Here is a 21104-nt window from a genome sequence, read left to right on the forward strand (position 1 = left end):
CCCCCAGGCCCCACCCCCTTCGGAGAGCCGGTGACCTCGCAGAGTCCCGCGAGCTGTTCCCTTCCCCCATCTTATTGGTTCAGCCTAGTTGCCATTCGGGAGCGAGGGGGAGGAGTCACGTACTGATTGGTGAGTTCCATTTGGCGCCAACTAGGAAAGGGGGGCGGGGCAGCGGCGGGGCCCAGAGAGCAGCTATTACCGCGAAAGGCCTTCTCCGCAGCGACAGCCCGGGAGGGAGGTGAAAGTCGTCTTGGTTCTTGGAGATCCCGGGCTGGGCAAGGCGGTGAGAGAAAAGCGAAGAGAGTGTGAGCCCGGGCTGTTGCCTATCGGCTCTGGCTGCTCTCCCTTCCCGACCCGCCGCATTTGTTTGGATTTAATCTTCAGGTTGCCGGCGCCCGCCCGCCCGCTGGTCTCGCGGGGCAAGGGAGAAGCGCTGGTTCGTGTGGCTGGCGCCTGCCGGGTCCGAACACCCGCCCGTCCGCGCCGCCTCTCCCGCGGCAGCCGCGTCCCTGAACCGCGGGGTCGTGTTTGTTGTGTTTGACCCGCGGGCACCGGCGGCGGGGTGGGCGCGGCGGAGGAAGAGGGAGCTGGAGCCCTGGGAAGGCCGAGCGCCGCCATGGAACTGGGCCCGGAGCTCCCCCACCGCCGCCGCCTGCTCTTCGCCTGCAGCCCCCCTCCCGCACCGCAGCCGGTCGTGAAGGCGCTGTTCGGGGCGCCCGCTGCCGGGGGCCTGTCGCCTGTCACCAATCTGACGGTCACCATGGATCAGCTGCAGGGGCTAGGCAGGTGAGAAGGGACAGACGAGGGGTTCCGCAGGCCTCTGACCTCCCAGACGGCTCTCGGAGCGATCGGGCCGGGAGAAGGGCCAGACCTGTCTGCTGTTCGGGGGCGGCCCGGCCTGGCGGGGGCTCGCCATGTGCACCCTTCCCCCGGGAGGAATGTGGGGCGGGAGAGGCCGTGTGCAGATCCTCCGGGGGTGGGGGCGGCCCCGGCTTCCCACCCTCGCCACCCTTTTCGGATTGCCCTGCCCTGTCCTCGGCTGTCCCTGTCCCAGGAAGCCCTTTGGAAGCTACCCCCACGAAGGAAAAGCAGGCCCTCTTAGTCTCACTTCACTCTTGGCTGAACCGTCTTACAGAGTCACAGCTTCCTGTGAGCTTTGTTCCTTCTCAACAAAGGGACAGGGCATTTTCTCTTCCGGAGTTTGTGCAAAACCATCGCGACCCCTGCCCGGTGCACATTCCTGATGTCCATCCCCATGCATTCTCAGGGGCAGGCCTTTTTACTCGACTTCCCATACTCAGAATTCCCTGGGCTTCTCAGACCAAAGATAGAAGTAAAAACTATCGTGTCCCACATTGTCTGTGGTGAAGCTGGTCTGACAGCTGGTGGATCTTGGACATCCCATTTTCTAAGTAAGCACGTGTCCTGTAGGTTTTCCAGCCTCTGAAAAGCAGGAACTTGTTTTATTCGTTTTTCATCCCTGCTGCTAGCACAGTACCTACATAGAACACATGCTCTCATTGCAGGAAATCCTCCCAACATTCATCAGAGTCATCCTGTCCTGCCGTGTGACCCAGGCTCTGCCTATCCACCCACTCCTTCTCAGTTCTTACCTCTACGTGCTAGTTGTCTGCGTGTTCTGGGTGCCAGTGTTCTGTGGTGTGGTCTAGACTCCACACAATGGTTGATCGCAGCCTGGCTCCTTGGTGACTGCATGGCCTGTCTCCATTATATTTTAAAGTTGATTTTAGAGAGAGGAGGAGAGAAAAACATCGATTTGTTGTTCTACTTATTTATACATTCATTGCTTGATTCTTGTATGTGCCGTGAACCCACAACCTTGGTGTATCAGGAGGACATTCTAACCACTTAGATCCCTGGCCAGAGCTTGCCTCCTGTATGTAACCTTTTCGTTAAGGCCTAGAAATACAGAGAATTATTTCCTCTTGGTTTCAGTGAGTATGAACAGCCGCTGGAAGTGAAAAACAGCAGTCTGCAGAGAATGGGCTCCTCTGAGTCAACCGATTCAGGTATTTTTTTTTTTTAATTTTTTTTATTTATTTATTCATTTTAGAGAGGAGAGGGAGAGAGAGAGAGAGAGAGAGAGAGAGAGAGAGAGAGAGAGAGAGAGAAGGGGGGGGAGGAGCTGGAAGCATCAACTCCCATATGTGCCCTGACCAGGCAAGCCCAGGGTTTCAAACCGGCGACCTCAGCATTTCCAGGTCGAGGCTTTATCCACTGCGCCACCACAGGTCAGGCTCAGGTATTTTTTTAATTCTCAACATTTGTCATGTGTCTGTTATATGGGGAACATACTTGGAATTTTCTGAAACATGCACTTTCACCTAGAAACTTGGTAGCAGTGTGGCAAGGAAGACCATCAGTCCGGAGCTAACAGCTAACTCCCTGTCAGGTCACCTGGATATCATGGAGGGAAGCTGTATGCTCAGCAGGCCTGTGGGTCTGGGCCATGCTGAACAGTGGTGCCACCTTGCTGCCTTTGGTGAGAGGGCCACCTCACTTGGTATTCTTTTGTTGAAGGCAATAAATACTTGCCTTGTTTGTCATATGACATAATTGTATTTCCCAAACTCCCAGATTATGCATATGATCTGATAAGATAAAATATTTGAAAACAAAACTATTTCAGAACACTGGTACTATATTCTTTCCATGGTTGGACTTCACAGAAAGTTAACTGGGTACCTCTCTCTGAATAACAATGCAGTCACGAGAGGATTCAGTTTAATTCACTCTCCTCAAACCCTATTTTTCTTGATGCTATTTGCAAGTAGGAAAGGGGATTAGTAGATATACTATGAGAATGTTAAGACTTGTGCAAATATTAAGTTTTTGACAATATTAAAAGAGACTTAATTTCATTTTCGGCATAAAACCAAGCCACGAGTCTTCAATGACTGGCCTAAAGAGAAGGTACTAGAAATTGTACTTATTTTAATAACAAAATAGTGTTTCGTGTACTGTTTACTAAGTGATATTTTTAACTGTCACAGGCTTCTGTCTGGATTCTCCTGGGCCCCTGGACAGTAAAGAAAAGTATGTATTCACTGCTTTGAAATGTATGTGCTTAGAAAAAACTTTTTATTTTTTTTTTTAGAGAGGAGAGAAAGAGGGGGAGAGAGAGAGAGAGAGAAGGGGGGAGGAGCTGGAAGCATCAACTCCCATATGTGCCTTGACCAGGCAAGCCCAGGGTTTCGAACCGGCGACCTCAGCATTTCCAGGTTGACGCTTTATCCACTGCGCCACCACAGGTCAGGCCTTTTTTTTTTTTTAATATACAGAGACAGAGAGAATCAGAGAGAGGGATAGATAGGGACAGACAGACAGGAACGGAGAGAGATGAGAAGCATCAATCATTAGTTTTTTGTTGCAACACCTTAGTTGTTCATTGATTGCTTTCTCACATGTGCCTTGACTGTAGGGCTACAGCAGACTGAGTAACCCCTTGCTCAAGCCAGCGACCTTGGGTCCAAGCTGGTAACCTTTGCTCAAACCAGATGAGCCCACGCTCAAGCTGGCAACCTCAGGGTCTTGAACCTGGGTCCTCCGCATCCCAGTCTGATGTTCTATCCACTGAGCTACTGCTTGGTCAGGCAACTTTTTAAATTTTTTGATGAAATTTGTCATGCTCTGCATTTAGTTGACCCTAGTAAGACTCCTCCTAATCCTGTAAACAGGCTACTTTCTTAGTGAGAGTGAGTTGTTTATATCAGCAGTTTTCAGAAATAGCCCTCTTTATTTTAGCTGTAAGTTGGTGTTCTATTTGCATCTCACCTCACCCAACCCCTCTGAAAACATAGCCTTAAGAGAATATATGTAGCCCGACCTGTGGTGGCACAGTAGATAAAGTGTTGACCTGAAACGCTGAGGTCGCTGGTTTGAAACCCTGTGCTTGCCCAGTCAAGGCACATACAGGAAGCAACTACTACGACTTAATACTTCCTGCTCCTCCCACCTCTCTCTGTGTCTCTCTCTCCTCTTCTTAAAAATAAATAAAATTTTAAAAAAAGAGAATGTGTGTGGGGATTTTTAAAAAAAATTATTCATTTTAGAGAGGAAAGAGAGAGAAAAAGAAAGGGGGGGAGGAGCAGGAAGCATTGATTCCCATATGTGCCTTGACCAGGCAAGCGCAGGGTTTTGAACTGGCGACCTCGGTGTTCCCAGGTCAATGCTTTATCCACTGTGCTACCACAGGTTAGGCACCCCCCCCCCCCGAAGCTGGAAACGGGGAGAAACAGTCAGACAGACTCCCGCATGCGCCCGACCAGGATCCACCCGGCACGCCCACCAGGGGCAACGCTCTGCCCACCAGGGGGCGATGCTCTGCCCCTCCAGGGCGTTGCTCTGTTGCAACCAGAGCCACTCTAGCGCCTGGGGCAGAGGCCAAGGAGCCATCCCCAGCGCCCGGGCCATCTTTGCTCCAATGGAGCCTCGGCTGCGGGAGGCGAAGAGAGAGACAGAGAGGAAGGAGAGGGGGAGGGTTGGAGAAGCAGATGGGCGCTTCTCCTGTGTGCCCTGGCCGGGAATCGAACCCGGGACTTCTGCACGCCAGGCCAATGCTCCACCACTGAGCCAACCGGCCAGGGCCTGTTGACTTTTTTTATAGAGAGAGGAGAGAAAGGGGGAGGGGAGTGGGAAGCATCAACTCATAATAGTTACTTGTATGTGCCTTTTATCAGGGAAGCTCAGGGTTTTGAACTGGCGACCTCAGCACTGCAGGTCAATACTTTACCCACTGTACCACCACAGCTCAGGCAAGAGAATGTGTGTATTCTCAGAGAACCGGGGCTTGCAGTGTTGAAGTACTTGTGACAACAGGACAGCTTTAGAAATCTATTCTTCCATCTTGCCTAAAATGGAAATGTTTGACTATCTCTCAGGTGATAGGCTGGACACTGTTCTGTTGATATAGCTACCATTTTGCTTCATTCTCATTATTTACCTTCTGATTTTATTACAGCCTTGAAAATCCCATGAGGAGAATAAATTCCCTACCAGTAAGTTAGTTCCCGTGTATTTCTTTTTTTTTTTTTTCCATTTTTCCGAAGCTGGAAACGGGGAGGTAGTCAGACAGACTCCCGCTTGCGCCCGACCGGGATCCACCCGGCATGCCCACCAAGGGGCAATGCTTTGCCCCTCTGGAGTGTTGCTCTGTTGCGTCCAGAGCCATTCTAGCGCCTGAGGCAGAGGCCACAGAGCCATCCTCAGCGCCCGGGCCATCTTTGCTCCAGTGGAGCCATGGCTGCGGGAGGGGAAGAGAGAGACAGAGAGGCAGGAGAGGGGGAGGGGTGGAGAAGCAAATGGGCACTTCTCCTGTGTGCCCTGGCCAGGAATCGAACCCGCGACTCCTGCACGCCAGGCTGACGCTCTACCGCTGAGCCAACCAGCCAGGGCTCCCTTGTATTTCTGAACTAATACTTATCACTGCCCCTTAGCTACCAGTGATCTTTTTTTCTAAATAGGTGTAGTCTTGCTTTATTCACACCAGATGGTTGTTGTAAATTTAAAAAAATTTTATTTATTGATTTGAGAGAGAGGGAGACATTGATTTATTGTTCTACTTATTTATGCATTCATTGTTTGATTCCTGTATGTGCCCTGACCAGGGATCAAACCTGCAACTTTGGCATATTGGGTTGATGCTCTAACCAGTTGAGCTACCTGGCCAGGGTATCAGTGTGATCTTTTTTTTTTCTTCTTTTCTTTTCTTTTTTTTTTTCTTTTTTGTATTTTTCCGAAGTCAGAACCGGGGAGGCAGTCAGACAGACTCCCGCATGCGCCCGACCGGGATCCACCAGAGCCATTCTAGCGCCTGAGGCAGAGGCCACAGAGCCATCCTCAGTGCCTGGGCCAACTTTGCTCCAATGGAGCCTTGGCTGCAGTAGGGGAAGAGAGAGACAGAGAGGAAGGAGAGGGGGAGGGGTGGAGAAGCAGATGGGTACTTCTCCTGTGTGCCCTGGCCGGGAATCGAACCCAGGACTCCTGTACGCTAGGCCAACGCTCTACCACTGAGCCAACCGGCCAGGGCTATCAGTGTGATCTTGATAGTAGATATTAATCTAGACAATGAGGACTGCTTTTCCTTAGTCTTAAAAGCACTCAAACATCCCCAGAAGCAACTTCAATAACTGCCTCTTTTCCACCATCTTTAATTAGGGTTTTATCAAACTCGGAGGGGTTCTTTATATGCAAATAATGTTATGAGGGGGTGATATAGTAACCTTAAGTTCCTGCTGAGAGGCCTGTAGACCTTCCAGGGTTAGGTGTAAAGCCACGTAGGAACTTATATCCACTGTCCTGGCGAGGTGGAACCTTGAGGAACTAGGCCTCCCCTCCTCCTGACCGCCCCAGCACCATCTTTTTTTCTTTTTAGAGCTAAGTTGCCACTGAATTTTCATTTATGTCCTCTAACTCCTTTTTTCACTTTGATAGCAGAAGTTGGGGTGTAGTCCAGCTCTGAAGAGGAGCCATTCTGATTCTCTTGACCATGATGTCTTCCAGCTGATGGACCAGGATGAAAACAAGGAAAATGTGAGTGTTGTGTTCATGTCCTAAGTTAGGGCAAGAGTAAAGCCCACAAGTGCCAGTTCCTTACAGAGAAGTGGCTGACCTGCTTTCTGGGAGACTATGCTTTCACCAGAGACATGATGGTCTTTGGAGTCAGAGAAATCTGAATTGAAATCCTGTTGTTAATTAGCCCTGCGAATGACCGTAGCGAGTTATTTCTTTTAGGCTTTTCGTTTCTTTGTAAAATAGGGGTAGCAGTGCCTTGAAGGGCTGGTGTGGGAATTGAGATAAAACATTTCAAATGGTTCCTGGCAGGTAGAAATTGCTCCGATGGTAGCTCTTAGGAGTAATGATATCCATGAATAATTTTTCTAGAAGGGTCTGCCCAGGCCGTCCTTTCCTCTTTGCACTCTGACACTAATGAGTTGTAAGCTTAGGAAAAAGCTGCTTGACAGGAATTGAAAGAATCAAGCCGAGAAGTCCCAGGGAATTTCAAAGTAACTGAAATGGTAGCTAAGGGCAGTGGTCCCCAACCTTTTTTGGGCCACGGACTGGTTTAACGTCAGAAAATATTTTCACGGACCGGCCTTTAGGGTGGGATGGATAAATGTATCTCATCACCAAGACAATCGTCAAGAGTGAGTCTTAGACAGATGTAACAGAGGGAATTTAAAAATAAAATATTATTCAGACTTAGGCCCTGACTGGTTGGCTCAGTGGTAGAGTGTCGGCCTGGCATGCAGGAGTCCCGGGTTCGATTCCTGGGCACACAGGAGAAGTGCCCATCTGCTTCTCCACGCCTCCCCCTCTCCTTCCTCTCTGTCTCTCTCTTCCCCCTTCCCCTCCCGCAGCCAGGGCTCCATTGGAGCAAAGTTGGCCCGGGCACTGGGGGTGGCTCTATGGCCTCTGCCACAGGCGCTAGAATGGCTCTGGTTGCAACAGAGCAACGCCCCAGATGGGCAGAGCATCACCCCCTAGTGGGCATGCCTGGTGGATCCTGGTCGGGGGCATACGGGAGTCTGTCCAACTGCCTCCCCGTTTCCAACTTCAGAGGGGGGGGGGAAATATATATATATATAAATTAAAATGGAAATAATGTAAGTTATTTATTCTTTCTCTGTGGACCAGTACCAAATGGCCCACGGACTGGTACCGGTCCGCGGCCCGGGGTTGGGGACCACTGCCTTAGAGGATGAGCTTGTGGTTGTCCATCCAAAAGTCCAAGAACACTTTGCCTTGGACTCGGACACCTGTCAGCCAGGGTACCTTGCACAGGGTAGGTGGCCAAAATATTATAGTTAAATGAATGAGATCAACTTTTCCAGTTTTACTGTATTTCCACATCTCTTTTTCTTTTCTTTTAGATTTTATTTATTGATTTTTTACAAAGAGGGTAGAGAGGGGAAAGAGAGAGAAAGAGGGGAGAGAAGTGAGAAACATCAACTCATAGTAGTTGCTTCCTGTAAGTGCTTTGATCAGGCAAGCCCGGGGTTTCAAACCGGCGACCTCAGCATTCCAGGTTGAGCTTTATCTACTGCGCCACCACAGGTCAGGCTCCACGTCTACTTTTCTCCCCTTTTCCATTCCCTGCTAAAATGCTATAGTTCATAATCCTTATACTCTTCCAGACTTAGTGTAAAACCCACTGCTTCCATGAACAGCCTCAGTGACTCTAGCTCGTGAAAGATGTCCTGAGGGAGACTATAGAAAGGAGCCTTGAGCGTTGGGAAGACTGCATCGGCCTCTGCGTAGTGGATCGCTGTTGAACAGTCTAACCCCGTACCTGTGCCTGCTCCGTCCTTGTTCCCTCTTCCCTCCCAAACGTCGCTTCCCCGGTCGCTTTGTCGGAGCTTAATTCTGGAGGGGAAACAACATGGATTGAAGAGTTCTTGCTCTGGAATTGTCCTGTCTGGCTGTGAAGCCAGGTCTTGGACACATCACAGCCTGCAAGGCTTAGTTTCCCCATCTGTTAAATGGGGACATTCAGGGTGTAATTGATGGTTAAAGAGGCAGTGCCTAGAAGGCTCTTCGTCCTGTGTTGGCATATAAGTACTCTGATATTAGCTGTTGCTGCTCTAAGCACTTAACAGGTTTAAACGGGATATTTTAGGGTGGTTATGAGTGCTTTTGAACTTGAAGTAAATGGAATCATACAGCGTGTATTCTGTCACTTCTGATTTTCACTCAGCATTTTGTGAGATTTGTCCATGTTATAGAGTAAACCAGCTTTTTCCCCATTATTTTTAGTGTGGAATATAATTTAATTAATTCAGTTATTTACTTATTTATTTTTGTGTGCGCAAAGAGGAAGCGAGAGCAGGGGTCCCCAAACTGCGGCCCCCTGAGGCCATTTATCCGACCCCCACCGCATTTCCGGAAGGGGCACCCCTTTCATTGGTGGTCAGTGAGAGGAGCACATTGACCATCTCATTAGCCAAAAGCAGGCCCATAGTTCCCATTGAAATACTGGTCAGTTTGTTGATTTAAATTTACTTGTTCTTTATTTTAAATATTGTATTTGTTCCCATTTTGTTTTTTTACTTTAAAATAAGATATGTGCCTGACCTGTGGTGGCGCAGTGGATAAAGTGTCAACCTGGAAACGCTGAGGTTGCAGGTTCAAAACCCTGGGCTTGCCTGGTCAAGGCACATATGGGAGTTGATGCTTCCTGCTCCTCCCCACCTTCTCTCTCTTTCTCTCTCTCTCTCCTCTCTATAATGAATAAACAAAAAAATCTTAAAATAAGATATGTGCAGTGCGCATAGGGATTTGTTCGTAGTTTTTTTTATAGTCTGACCCTCCAACAGTCTGAGGGACAGTGAACTGGCCCCCTGTGTAAAAAGTTTGGGGACTCCTGAGTGAAAGATGAGAAACATCAACTCGTAGTTGCATTACTTTATGCATCACTTAATGCAACTTTATGCATGACAGGGGGGGCTCCAGCCTAGCCAGTGACCCCTTGCTCAAGCCAGCTACTTTATTTGTTTTTCTTTTTCTGTTTGTGTTTTAATTTAAAATTTTTTTAACTCTATGTATTTGAGAGAGGGGAGAAGCAGGAAGCATCAACTCCAATGTGCTTTGATCGGGAAAGCCCAGGGTTTTGAACCAGTGACCTCAGCATTTCAGGTCAACACTTTACCAGTTGTGCCACCACAAGTCAAGGCAGCGACTTTGGGCTCATGTCAATATCCCATGCTCAAGCTGGCAACCTTGAGGTTTTGATCCTGGAATCTCAATGTCCCAGGTTGATGCTCTATCCACTAACACCACCACTGGCCAGGCCAATAATTCTGTTTTATTTTTCTCTGTTTATTAAAGAAAAAATTTTTTTTGTGTGTGACAGAGTCAGAGAGAGGGACAGATAGGAACAGACAGACAGGAAGGGAGAGAGATGAGAAACATCAATTCTTTGTTGCGGCTCCTTAGTTGTTCATTGATTGCTTTTTCATATGTGCTTTGACCAGGGGGCTACGGCAGACCGAGTGATCTGATCCCTTGCTTGAGCCAGCGACCTTGTGCTCAAGCTGGTGAGCCTTGTTCAAACCAGATGAGCACGCACGCAAGCTGATGCCCTTGGGGTCTCGAACCTGGGTCTTCCACATCCCAGTCCAACGCTTCATCCACTGCGCCACCGCCTGGTCAGGCGGGGAATAATTTTAAATGGAAAAAATATTATCCCTTCTCTTGGAGAAGAAGGTGGAAAATATAAAGCCCTCAAACACATAGAGTGAAAAGTTTTGGCTCCCATTCAGAGGCATATTGAAATAACTAAGATTTTACAAACTAGGCCTGATCAGGCGCAGGTTGAGGACGTTGAGGACCCAAGTTTGAGGTTGCCAGCCAGAGCATGGCCTCGCTAGATTGAGCGTGTTTGAGTGTGGGATCATAGACATGACCCCATGGTCACGGGCTCAGTTAGAGGCTGCCCCCCAATCAAGGCACATATGAGAAAGCAATCAATGAACAACTAAAGTGCCACAACTATGAGTTGATACTTTTTATCTTTCTCCCTTCCTATTTCTCTCTCTCTCTCTCTCTCTCTCTCTTTTGCTTAAAAAAAATTTTTACAAAAAGTTGACTTAACTGATCATTCTCAAAATGTTTTGTGTACTCAGGCAATATGTGCTTGTTAGGAAATACAGCGTGATGAGAAAAAAATGCTGTATTAGAAGTTAGCTATTGACAGTCTTTGAAATTCTTGGTTACACAGATCCAGTGTGTGAGTTAGATCAGAAAAGTGTAGACCCTTTGTTCGGAGGTAGTTACAAAGGTGCTCAGTGCCCACTCCCTCGTCTGTCTCACCTGAGCTAGAGCTGGTTTCCACGGACCATGGAAGACGTCTTGACTGTACTGTCTTGCAGGAAGCCTTTGAGTTTAAGAAGCCAGTAAGACCTGCGTCTCGTGGCTGCCTGCACTCTCATGGACTTGAGGAGGCTAAAGATCTCTTCACACAGAGGCAGAGCTCTGCCCCAGCTTGGATGGTATGTGCTCTGGCTTTCAGAGGGAAGTTTCTGAAGGGAAGAGGATTAAAGCACCTTGAACCTGGAATTGAAGATACTACAGTAGCTCTCGCTGTCTTTCCCTTGACTTTGTCTTTCAAAACTAGACGGTCATATTTTTAGTGTTTTTACTGTGAGCAGACAGGCAGAAGCAGAGTGAGAGATGGTGTGGTTGAAATATCGGACTTTAGCAAAGAATGTTTGGCCTGGTCAATTCTGTGAAAATAATCTGAAGGCATCCTGGGTCCTTCCATATCCATATGTGTGGTGAGATTATATATTTTACTTAAAATTTGTTCTTTCGTAGTGCAAGCTGAGCTCTAAGAGGTACTTCCCAAGCTGACCTCTATCGAGAACACGTAGTTCCGAAGGTGGTTTATTGAGAACTAGTATTATGGATTTCAGAGAACCCACTTCCGCTGGGCTACTTGGTAATAATTGGGGCCACTTGCCCACGGTTATTAATTTGCTAAACAAAGACTGTCGTTACTACTGGTGATCTGACAGCTATAGACTAGAGAGGCCCAACTTGAGCACAGTGACCACAGTTGGTGTCCAGGTTTTCCTGGGAATATGCATCTGAAAGCACAACTTTCCAGACTGGCTTATGATGTAAGGTACGGGATAGACAGGAACGGAGAGATGAGAAGCATCAATCATTAGTATTTCGTTGCGTGCTGTGACACCTTAGTTGTTCATTGATTGCTTTCTCATATGTGCCTTGACTGTGGGCCTTCAGCAGACCGAGTAACCCCTGCTTGAGCCAGCGACCTTAGCTCCAAGCTGGTGAGCTTTTTGCTCAAACCAGATGAGCCCGCGCTCAAGCGGGCTCGAACCTGGGTCCTCGGCATCCCAGTCCCACGCTCTATCCACTGTGCCACTGCCTGGTCAGGCTTTCTGAACTTTTTTCCTGACTTTGGAAAGCATGTGGAAAAGAACTAGCAAAGTGTCAGCAATGCTTTTATTAGCAGTGTTTATCTCTAAATGGTGGATTCATGAGTGGTTTAAATTTTTCATATCAAATATGTATTAGTTGAATAGTGGGGCTTCCCCAAAAATCAAGATAGGGTTATCTAATGAGGTGCCCCTGTTTTACTCCAGGGGTGGTCTCTCTCCTAGGTAGAGTCTAGCGGGGAGAAAAGGTTGGGATTCCAAGTCAAAATAAGTGAGCTCTGTGATCTTGGTAACCTTGCTTAAGCATTGGTTTTCTGATTAAATAAAAAGAAAAGGACTACTCTTTGCGTGTTGAGCAACTTAAGTGGCATATACATGTAAAGTTTATATCATAATGTCTGGCCACACAATAATTCCTCAATTAAAAATTGAGCAGCTACCTGGCCTGTGGTGGCGGCGCAGTGGATCAAGCGTTAACCTGGAAAGCTGAGGTTGCCAGTTCAAAACCCTGTACTTGCCCAGTCAAGGCACATATGGGAGTTGATGCTTCTTGCTCCTCCCCGCCTTCTCTCTCTCTCTTCTCTAAAATGAATAAATAAATTAAAAAAAACAAAACTGAGCAGCTGTCATCTAGAACTATGTAACCCTTGTCAGAACTGGAGTTGGATAAGCATTCTCAAGGCAATTTTGTAGTATCCATACAGACTTGTGTCTTCTTACGCTTCTTCATATTGGCAGATTATCATATTGTCACAACCCTCATGTTGGTCTATGTTTACTAATCACAATCCTCTGATAAAACAAACCTTGCCTCTTACAAAAGGCTATCCCCAGTTCCAACTGTCAGGTGAATTGCTTCCGGGTCGGTTTCTTGTGAAGGCGACTAGGCCTGGCTCTTAGGACTATGTGTGGACATCAAATTATTTATAACCTTGGGATTCATATTACTTTGATTAGTAGCTGCTAAAATTTTACTTCTTATAAAAAATATACTATGTTTTCCTCATAAAAACTAATGACCTATCCAAGGAAATCAAAGCTGATCATTTATTAATAAGGCCTGAATTCTGTCTTGCAGCTTTCCTCAAATGAAAAAGATAGCAACGGCCCAGGGAATTTCATTCCTCTTTTTATGCCCCAGTCACCTGTGACTGCCACTTTGTCTGATGAAGATGATGGCTTCATGGACCTTCTTGATGGGGAGAATCTGAAGGTACTGTGTGTGTGTGTATGAGTGTGTGTGTGTTCCTATCTGTTCTACCCCCGGAAAAGTCATGTGAAAAATTACAGTGATTGCCTGACCTGTGGTGGCGCAGTGGATACAGCATTGACCTGGAACACTGAGGTCACTGGTTCAAATCCCTGGGTTTGCCTGGTCAAGGCACATACAGGGAGCAACTACTATGAGTTGATGCTTCCTGTTTCTCCCCCCTCTTTCCTTCTCTCTATCTCTCTCCGCCCTCTCTCTAAAAATTAATAAATAAAAAAAAAAAATTACAGGGATTTACTGGGGCTTGAGTTGGCTGGGTTTTTTTGTTCATTTGGTGAGAATTTGAGACTGTCCTAGATTAAATCCTTGGGGGGGCTTCAAAAGAAAACACTGATACAATCCATCTTGACCAGAAGGAGCTCATATCTTTTTTTAGGGAGAGAGACAAAAATCAACTGGTAGTTTCATCATTTTAATTGTTCATTGATTGCTTCTCATACGTGCCTTGACGGGAAGCTCAAGCCAGCAACCTTGGGATCATGTTGATGGCCCTATACTGCTCAAGCCGATGAGCCTGGGATTGCCTGATCAAAGCACATATGAGAAACAACTGCGTTGTTGCTTCCTGCTCCCCCACTCCTTTCTTTCTCTCACTCGCTCTCTAAAAATCAATAAATAAAATCTTTTTTTTTTTTTTTTTTTTTTAATTTTTCTGAAGCTGCAAACGGGGAGAGACAGTCAGACAGACTCACGCATGCGCCCGACCGGGATCCACCGGGGACGCACACCAGGGGCGATGCTCTGCCCACCAGGGGGCGATGCTCTGCCCCTCCTGGGCATCACTCTGCAGCGACCAGAGCCACTCTAGCGCCTGGGGCAGAGGCCAAGGAGCCATCCGCAGAGCCCGGGCCATCTTTGCTCCAATGGAGCCTTGGCTGCGGGAGGGGAAATGAGAGACAGAGAGGAAGGAGGGGGTGGGGGTGGAGAAGCAAATGGGCGCTTCTCCTGTGTGCCCTGGCCAGGAATTGAACCCGGGTCCCCCGCACACCAGACCGACGCTCTACCGCTGAGCCAACCGGCCAGGGCCAAATCTTTTTTTATTTATTTTTATTTATTTTTTATTTTTTTGTATTTCTCTGAAGCTGGAAACGGGGAGAGACAGTCAGACAGACTCCCGCATGCGCCCAACCTGGATCCACCCGGCACGCCCACCAGGGACGCTCTGCCCACCAAGGGACGATGCTCTGCCCCTCCAGGGCGTCGCTCTGCCACGACCAGAGCCACTCCAGCGCCGGGGCAGAGGCCAAGGAGCCATCCCCAGCTCTCGGTCCATCCTTGCTTCAATGGAGCCCTGACTGCGGGAGGGGAAGAGAGAGAGAGGAAGGAGGGGGGGTGGAGAAGCAAATGGGCGCTTCTCCTATGTGCCCTGGCCGGGAATCGAACCCGGGTCCCCCGCACGCCAGGCCGATGCTCTACCGCTGAGCCAACTGGCCAGGGCCTTTTTTTTTTTTTTAATGTGCGCTTGAGTCTGACCAGGCGGTGGCGCAGTGGATAGAGTGTTGGACTGGGATGTCGAGGACCCAGGTTCGAGACCCCGAGGTCGCCAGCTTGAGCACGGGCTCATCTGGTTTGAGCAAAAGCTCTCCAGCTTGGACCCAAGGTCACTGGCTCGAGCAAGGAGTTACTGGGTCTGCTGAAGGCCCGCGGTCAAGGCACATATGAGAGGGCAATCAATGAACAACTAAGGTGTTGCAACGCGCAATGAAAAACTAATGATAGATGCTTCTCATCTCTCCGTTCCTGTCTGTCCCTTTCTATCCATCTCTCTGACTCTCTGTCTCTGTAAAAAAAAAATTATTTTTTCTTTTTCATTTTTCGGAAGCTGGAAACGGGGAGGCAGTCAGGCAGACTCCCGTATGCGCCCTACCAGGATCCACCCGGCAAGCCCACCAGGGGGCGACGCTCTGCTCCATCACTGGCATGCCCACCAGGGGGGGATGCTCTGCCCCTCTGGGGCATTGCTCTGTTGCATCCACAGCGATTCTAGTGCCTGAGGCAGAGGCCACAGAGCCATCCTCAGCGCCTGGGCCATCTTTGCTCCAATGGAGCCTTGGCTGCGGGAGGGGAAGAGAGAGACAGAGAGGAAGGAGAGGGGAAGGGGTGGAGAAGCATATGGGCACTTCTCCTGTGTGCCCTGGCTGGGAATCGAACCTGGGACTCCTGCATACCAGGCTGACACTCTACTGCTGAGCCAACCGGCCAGGGCAAAAAAAAAAAAAAAATTAAAATGTGCACTTGGCCTGACCAAGCAGTGGCGCAGTGGATAGAGCATCGAACTGGGATGCAGAGGACCCAGGTTCGAGACCTCGAGGTCGCCAGCTTGAGCACGGGCTCATCTGGTTTGAGCAAAAGCCCACCAGCTTGAACCCATGGTCGCTGGCTCCAACAAGGGGCTACTCGGTCTGCTGAAGGCCCGCGGTCAAGGCACATATGAGAGGGCAATCAATGAACAACTAAGGTGTTGCAACGCGCATTGAAAAACTAATGATTGATGCTTCTCATCTCTCTTTGTTCCTGTCTGTCTGTCCCTGTCTATCCCTCTCTCTGACTCTCTCTCTGTCTCTGTAAAAAAAAAAAAAAAAAGTGCACTTGACCTGTGGTGGCACAGTGGGTAAATCATCGACCTGGAACACTGAGGTCACTAGTACAAAACCCTGGGCTTGCCTGGTCAAGGCACATATGGGAGTTGATGCTTCCTGCTCCTCCCCTGTTTTCTTTCTCTCCCTTCTCTCTCTTTTTTTTTTTTTTTTTACAGGGACAGAGATAGAGTCAGAGAGAGGAATAGATAGGGACAGACAGACAAGAATGGAGAGATGAGAAGCATCAATCATCAGTTTTTCGTTTTTGACACCTTAGTTGTTCATTGATTGCTTTCTCATATGTGCCTTGACCATGGACCTTCAGCAGACTGAGTAAACCCTTGCTTGAGCCAGTGACCTTGGTTCCAAGCTGGTGAGCTTTTGCTCAAGCCAGATGAACCCGTGCTCAAGCTGGTGACCTCAGGGTCTCAAACCTGGGTCCTCCGCATCCCAGTCCAACGCTCTATCCACTGCGCCACTGCCTGGTTAGGATCTCTCTTAAAAAAAAAGGCCCTGGCCAGTTGGCTCAGTGGTAGAGCGTTGGCCTTGTGTGTGAGGCGCCCATCTGCTTCTCCACCCCCCCCTTCCTATCTGTCTCTCTTCCCCTTCCGCAGCCAAGGCTCCATTAGAGCAAAGTTGACCCAGGCACTGAGGATGGCTCTGTGGCCTCTGCCTCAGGCAATAGAATGGCTCTGTTTGTAGCAGAACGATGCCCCAGATGGGCAGAGCATCGCCCCCTGGTGGGCATGCCGGGTGGTTCCTGGTCAGGTGCATGCGGAGTCTGTCTGACTGCCTCCCGTTTCCAACTTCAGAAAAATACAAAAAAAAGGGGGGGAGGATAGACCCTGGCAGCTTGGCTCAGTGGTAGAGCGTTGGCCTGGCATGTGGAAGTCTCAGGTTTGATTCCTGGCAAGTGCACACAGGAAAAGCGCCCATCTCCTTCTCTACCCTTCATCCCTTTTTCTCTCTCTCTTTCCCTTCCGCAGCCAAGGCTCCATTGGAGCAAAGTTGGCCGAGGCGCTGAGGATGGCTCCATGGCCTCTGCCTCAGACACTAGAATGGCTCCAGTTGCAACAGGCGATGTGCCCTAGTGGACTTGCTGGGTGGATCTTGGTCAGGCACATGCTGGAGTCTGTCTTTCTGCCTCCCCACTTCTCACTTCAAAAAAATACAAAAAGAGCCTGACCAGGCGGTGGCGCAGTGGATAGAGCGTCGGACTGGGATGCAGAGGACCCAGGTTCGAGACCCCGAGGTCGCCGGCTTGAGCGCAGGCTCATCTGGTTTGAGCAAAAGCTCACCAGCTTGAACCCAGGGTTACTGGCTCCAGCACGAGGTTACTCCATCTGCTGAAGGCCTATGGTCAGGGCACATATGAGAGAGCAATCAATGAACAACTAAGGTGTTGCAACGCGCACTGAAAAAACTAATGATTGATGCTTCTCATCTCTCTCCGTTCCTGTGTGTCTGCCCCTGTCTATCTCTCTCTCTGACTCACTGTCTCTGTAAAAATTAAATAAATAAATAAAATTAAAAAAAAAAAATTAAAAAAAAAAATACAAAAAGAAAAATAAATAAAGAATAAATTTAAAAAAAGAAATGCCTGACCGGTGGTGGCACAGTGGATAGAGTGTTGACCTGGGACTTTGAGGTCTCAGGTTTGAAACCCTGAGGTTGCCGGCTTTAGTGCAGGGTCACTGGTTTGAGCATAGGGTTATCAACATGATCCCATGGTCACTGGCTTGGCTGGAGTTCTCTGTTCAAGCCACATGTAAAGTGCCACACTAGGAGTTGATGCTTCTCATCTCTTCCTTCCTGTCACCCTTGAAAAAAAAAGATATGAAGCTATTTTATTTACCTGGCATAAAGCTGAAGAGACAGATAGCTCCTTCCAAATTGGGGTGGGGGGTTGCTTTTAGCTGTGTGCAGATGACTGAACTGTAAAATACAATTCTCTTCTGATAATAAGATGTTGGGGAGTGGGGAAGAGAGATGAACGTTCGGTGCTATCTGTCCAGACCTATCTGGTCTTCTTCAGGCAAAATCACACCGGAAGGATTTAAGCTAATGCTAATCTCTACTGGATCTTTTTAACACATTTTTCTCTTTCTTTAGAACAACGAAGAGACTCCGTCCTGCATGGCAAGCCTCTGGACAGCTCCCCTTGTCATGAGAAGGACTGCAAACGTGGTAAGTAATTTTGGTGAGTGTAGGGAGCCTTGAATAATTGGGCCTCTAAGACAGGAGACTAGACTAAACAGAAAAGTAACCCTTCTGCTCACATCACCACAAGAATCAAAAAGTTGTTTCATTTGAGTTTGTTTGTTTGTTTGTTTGTTCAAGTTTTTTGTCCTCATTGATGTCTGGGTAATGTATATGCATGCAGTTCTTGTCTTTATAATTTCTAGTTCATCCCAACCGTTCTTGGTCAGCTAATATCCATTCTGTACCAGTCTGACCTCTATTAACTTCTGGTTTAAGATCACTGGATAATAATCTGGAAGATATCTGCTGAGCTGAATTCGTTTATTCTTAAACTACGTAAAATGCTGTGGGCTTAGTTTTTTTTTGTTTTTTTTGTTTTTTATTGATTTTTTAATTGATTTTTAGAGAGAGGGGAGAGAGAGAGAAGGGGGAGGAGCAGGAAGCATCAACTCCCATATGTGCCTTGACCAGGCAAGCCCAGGGTTTTGAACCGGCAACCTCAGTATTCCAGGTCAACGCTTTATCCCACTGCGCCACCACAGGTCAGGCCCGGCTTAGTTTTTAATTGAAAGCTTCCTGAGCGCGTAGTTCGTAGCTGACGAAAGGAACAGGATCCGAGGCAGCAAGAAGAGAAAGGTTCCGTGGCAGGGTCACCCGCGCCGCTCAGCCCAGCGGTGGGCCTGCAGCGGACATGGCCGCTCTTCCTCGGGTGCTGCCTGGAGAGCCCTGGCCCAGGACCAAAGCAGATGCTGGCCCTGCGCTGCTGAGCGGGATGCAGGGACTGCTGGGTTGCCATGTTTATTTTCCACAGTTGAGAGAATGAAAAAACTAAAGCACATTCAGAGAACAACCAATAGAATAAGGAGACTCAAAATCATGATAGATATTATGGACTCAATGAAAAGTTGGGACATTTTTGGAATAGAAATTAGTCTTTTTTTTTTTTTTTCTTTAACGTGTATGTGGGTTTTTGATTTTTTTTTATTTTAGGTGGTGAAGAGTAGAGAGAGAGAGAGAGAGAGAGAGACAGGAATGTTGATCTGGTCCTGTGTGTGCCCTGGCCAGGGATTGAACCTACAACCTTCGTGTCTTGGGGTGATCCTAACCAACCGAGCTATCAGGCGAGGGCTAGTCTTGTTGTTAAATGCAGAAAAAGAACAACTGGTTTTGGATCACAAAGCATTAGCACAGCTATGAAATGGCCACGCAGGAGCTAGCAGGGTGTTTGTGGCTGTTTTTGAGCCAGAAAGCTGAGTTAAGGCATGGCAAGTTGCAGAGTACTATGTGCGTGTGCATGGGAAGGGAAAGGAAGGGTGGGAGGCCATCCAGGAAGGGATCCTCTAGAAGGGGAACCAAGTAGCAGCTTGAGGATCCTCATAAGCAGCAGTGGTTGATGGCAGCTTAGCATTCTAGGCTGTGGATGCAGGTGCAGATAGTCTGGGGCTGGGGCCGTGCCCAGCTTCGAACCTCAGGAGCCAGTGGAGTGCACACGCCCACATGGGCTAGGGCTCCTGTTAGGGCTGCTGTTTGCAAGGGGAGCTGGCAATCCTCATTCCTAGGTCTCTGGCTCTCATCTTTCTTACTCTTATTTTGACTTTTTATCCAAGATTTTCAGTAGTTGCATACAGAATCTGCCAAACATTTGGAACACTTTGTCTCTTATTTCTAGGTATTCACACATGAAGTTTAGTTAGAAATATTTTAGAGCTTGAGGGTGCTGAGAATATTACCTGTAGATAATTGAGGTCTTATATATTTTTAATGTTTTTCCATTTCTCTTATATAGACTTATCCACAATTCATACATAGTCCCTCTTGGTTTAGAGCAGACAGTTGAACTTCTCTTGTTTAAATTTAAATTAGAATCGCCCTTGACTCCGCCATTCAATTATAACTAAATAGCGTAAGCATAGCCTTAGATGACTCTACTTCCTGTTTGTTCAGAATCCTACAATGGCCAACTGAAGCTCTGCTTCCCGCCTTTGCAGAGCAGAGCCCCGTCTGGGCCTCCCAGTGTGGCCTGGCTCTGAGAGGTCACCTGATTTTGAGAAGGGGCAGCCAGCTTGCGGTGACCACCAACACTTGCTTCAGCTAGGAGTCTGGGCTCACTTAGCCTGTGCTTCCACACTGAGACTGCTTCTAGCCAGAATCCTTTAATTAGTCTTTTTTTTTTTTTTACAGAGACAGAGAGAGGGACAGATAGGGACAGACAGACAGGAACAAAGAGAGATGAGAAGCATCAATCATCAGTTTTTCATTGTGACACCTTAGTTGTTCATTGATTGCTTTCTCATATGTGCCTTGACTGTGGGCTTTCAGCAGACCGAGTAACCCCTTGCTCAAGCCAGCGACCTTGGGTCCAAGCTGGTGAGCTTTGCTCAAACCAGATGAGCCCGCACTCTAGCTGGTGACCTCGGGGTCTCGAACCTGGTCCTCCGCATCCCAGTCCGACGCTCTATCCACTGCGCCACCGCCTGGTCAGGCTAATTAGTCATTTTTATAGCCTGTGTGTTGTCCTCCTGCCCTAAATAGAGTTTGTCTCTCCTGCCTCCCTTAGTTACAGCGGTGTTTAGTTTAGCCCCAGGATTCAAACTGCATACTTATACACAGCAGTCACACAGCAGCAAGATTTTCCATCAAGGAGCACACGATGGTGAAGCAGACAGCAGCTTATCTTGGACGAGCGGCCTTGTTAGATTCGTGTAGATAGCCCTGTATCCCATTTTAATGTGTGGGCGGTGTGGACACTGCAAGAGCAAGAGTGTCTGTCACTGGAAAGAACTGTGGGCTGCAAACAACCACGATGCTGTGAGCAAGTCGGGGATCCCCCAGGGAGAGTACGTGTGAGGTAGATCCCCAGATATGTGGGAACTTGGGGGGAAGGATGTTCTTTCTCATGAAAGAATTCATTTGAGGAAATAGCCATAGCCCAGTGAAGCTGGAGAGGGGCATGTGGTGGGCACGGGCAAGATTGTATGGGTTTGTCAGACAGATGCATTGGACTTGATTTCCCCAGGGACCCTAGGATTCCTGGAGTGTTGCTGTTTTATCTGGCAGGGTGCAGGGATCATTGACAAACATGCCATTTGCCAGCCTGCAGCAGCTATTCAAAGAAAACTTTCTCTGAATCAT

At 48.2% G+C, this 21104-nt stretch overlaps 1 protein-coding gene across 3 annotated transcripts in view; it reads left to right on the forward strand.

The window, feature by feature from the left end:
• The first annotated feature begins 205 nt into the window (after nucleotides 1–205).
• The window catches only part of CDC25A (cell division cycle 25A), a 35422-nt gene continuing 14523 nt past the window's right edge, over nucleotides 206–21104 (forward strand). For 2 of the 3 annotated variants that reach the window (XM_066244677.1, XM_066244679.1), the window contains exons 1-8: nucleotides 206–786; nucleotides 1957–2030; nucleotides 3015–3057; nucleotides 4982–5018; nucleotides 6454–6552; nucleotides 10890–11009; nucleotides 13000–13134; nucleotides 17883–17957. In XM_066244677.1, coding sequence (XP_066100774.1) covers nucleotides 617–786; nucleotides 1957–2030; nucleotides 3015–3057; nucleotides 4982–5018; nucleotides 6454–6552; nucleotides 10890–11009; nucleotides 13000–13134; nucleotides 17883–17957 — 753 coding nt within the window. In that variant the 5' untranslated portion in view covers nucleotides 206–616. The remainder of the gene's footprint in view (nucleotides 787–1956; nucleotides 2031–3014; nucleotides 3058–4981; nucleotides 5019–6453; nucleotides 6553–10889; nucleotides 11010–12999; nucleotides 13135–17882; nucleotides 17958–21104) is intronic. The other variant, XM_066244678.1, reaches the window with a different exon arrangement.

Source organism: Saccopteryx bilineata, chromosome 10 (genome assembly GCF_036850765.1).
Source record: "Saccopteryx bilineata isolate mSacBil1 chromosome 10, mSacBil1_pri_phased_curated, whole genome shotgun sequence".
Classification (NCBI taxonomy): Eukaryota; Metazoa; Chordata; class Mammalia; order Chiroptera; family Emballonuridae; genus Saccopteryx; species Saccopteryx bilineata.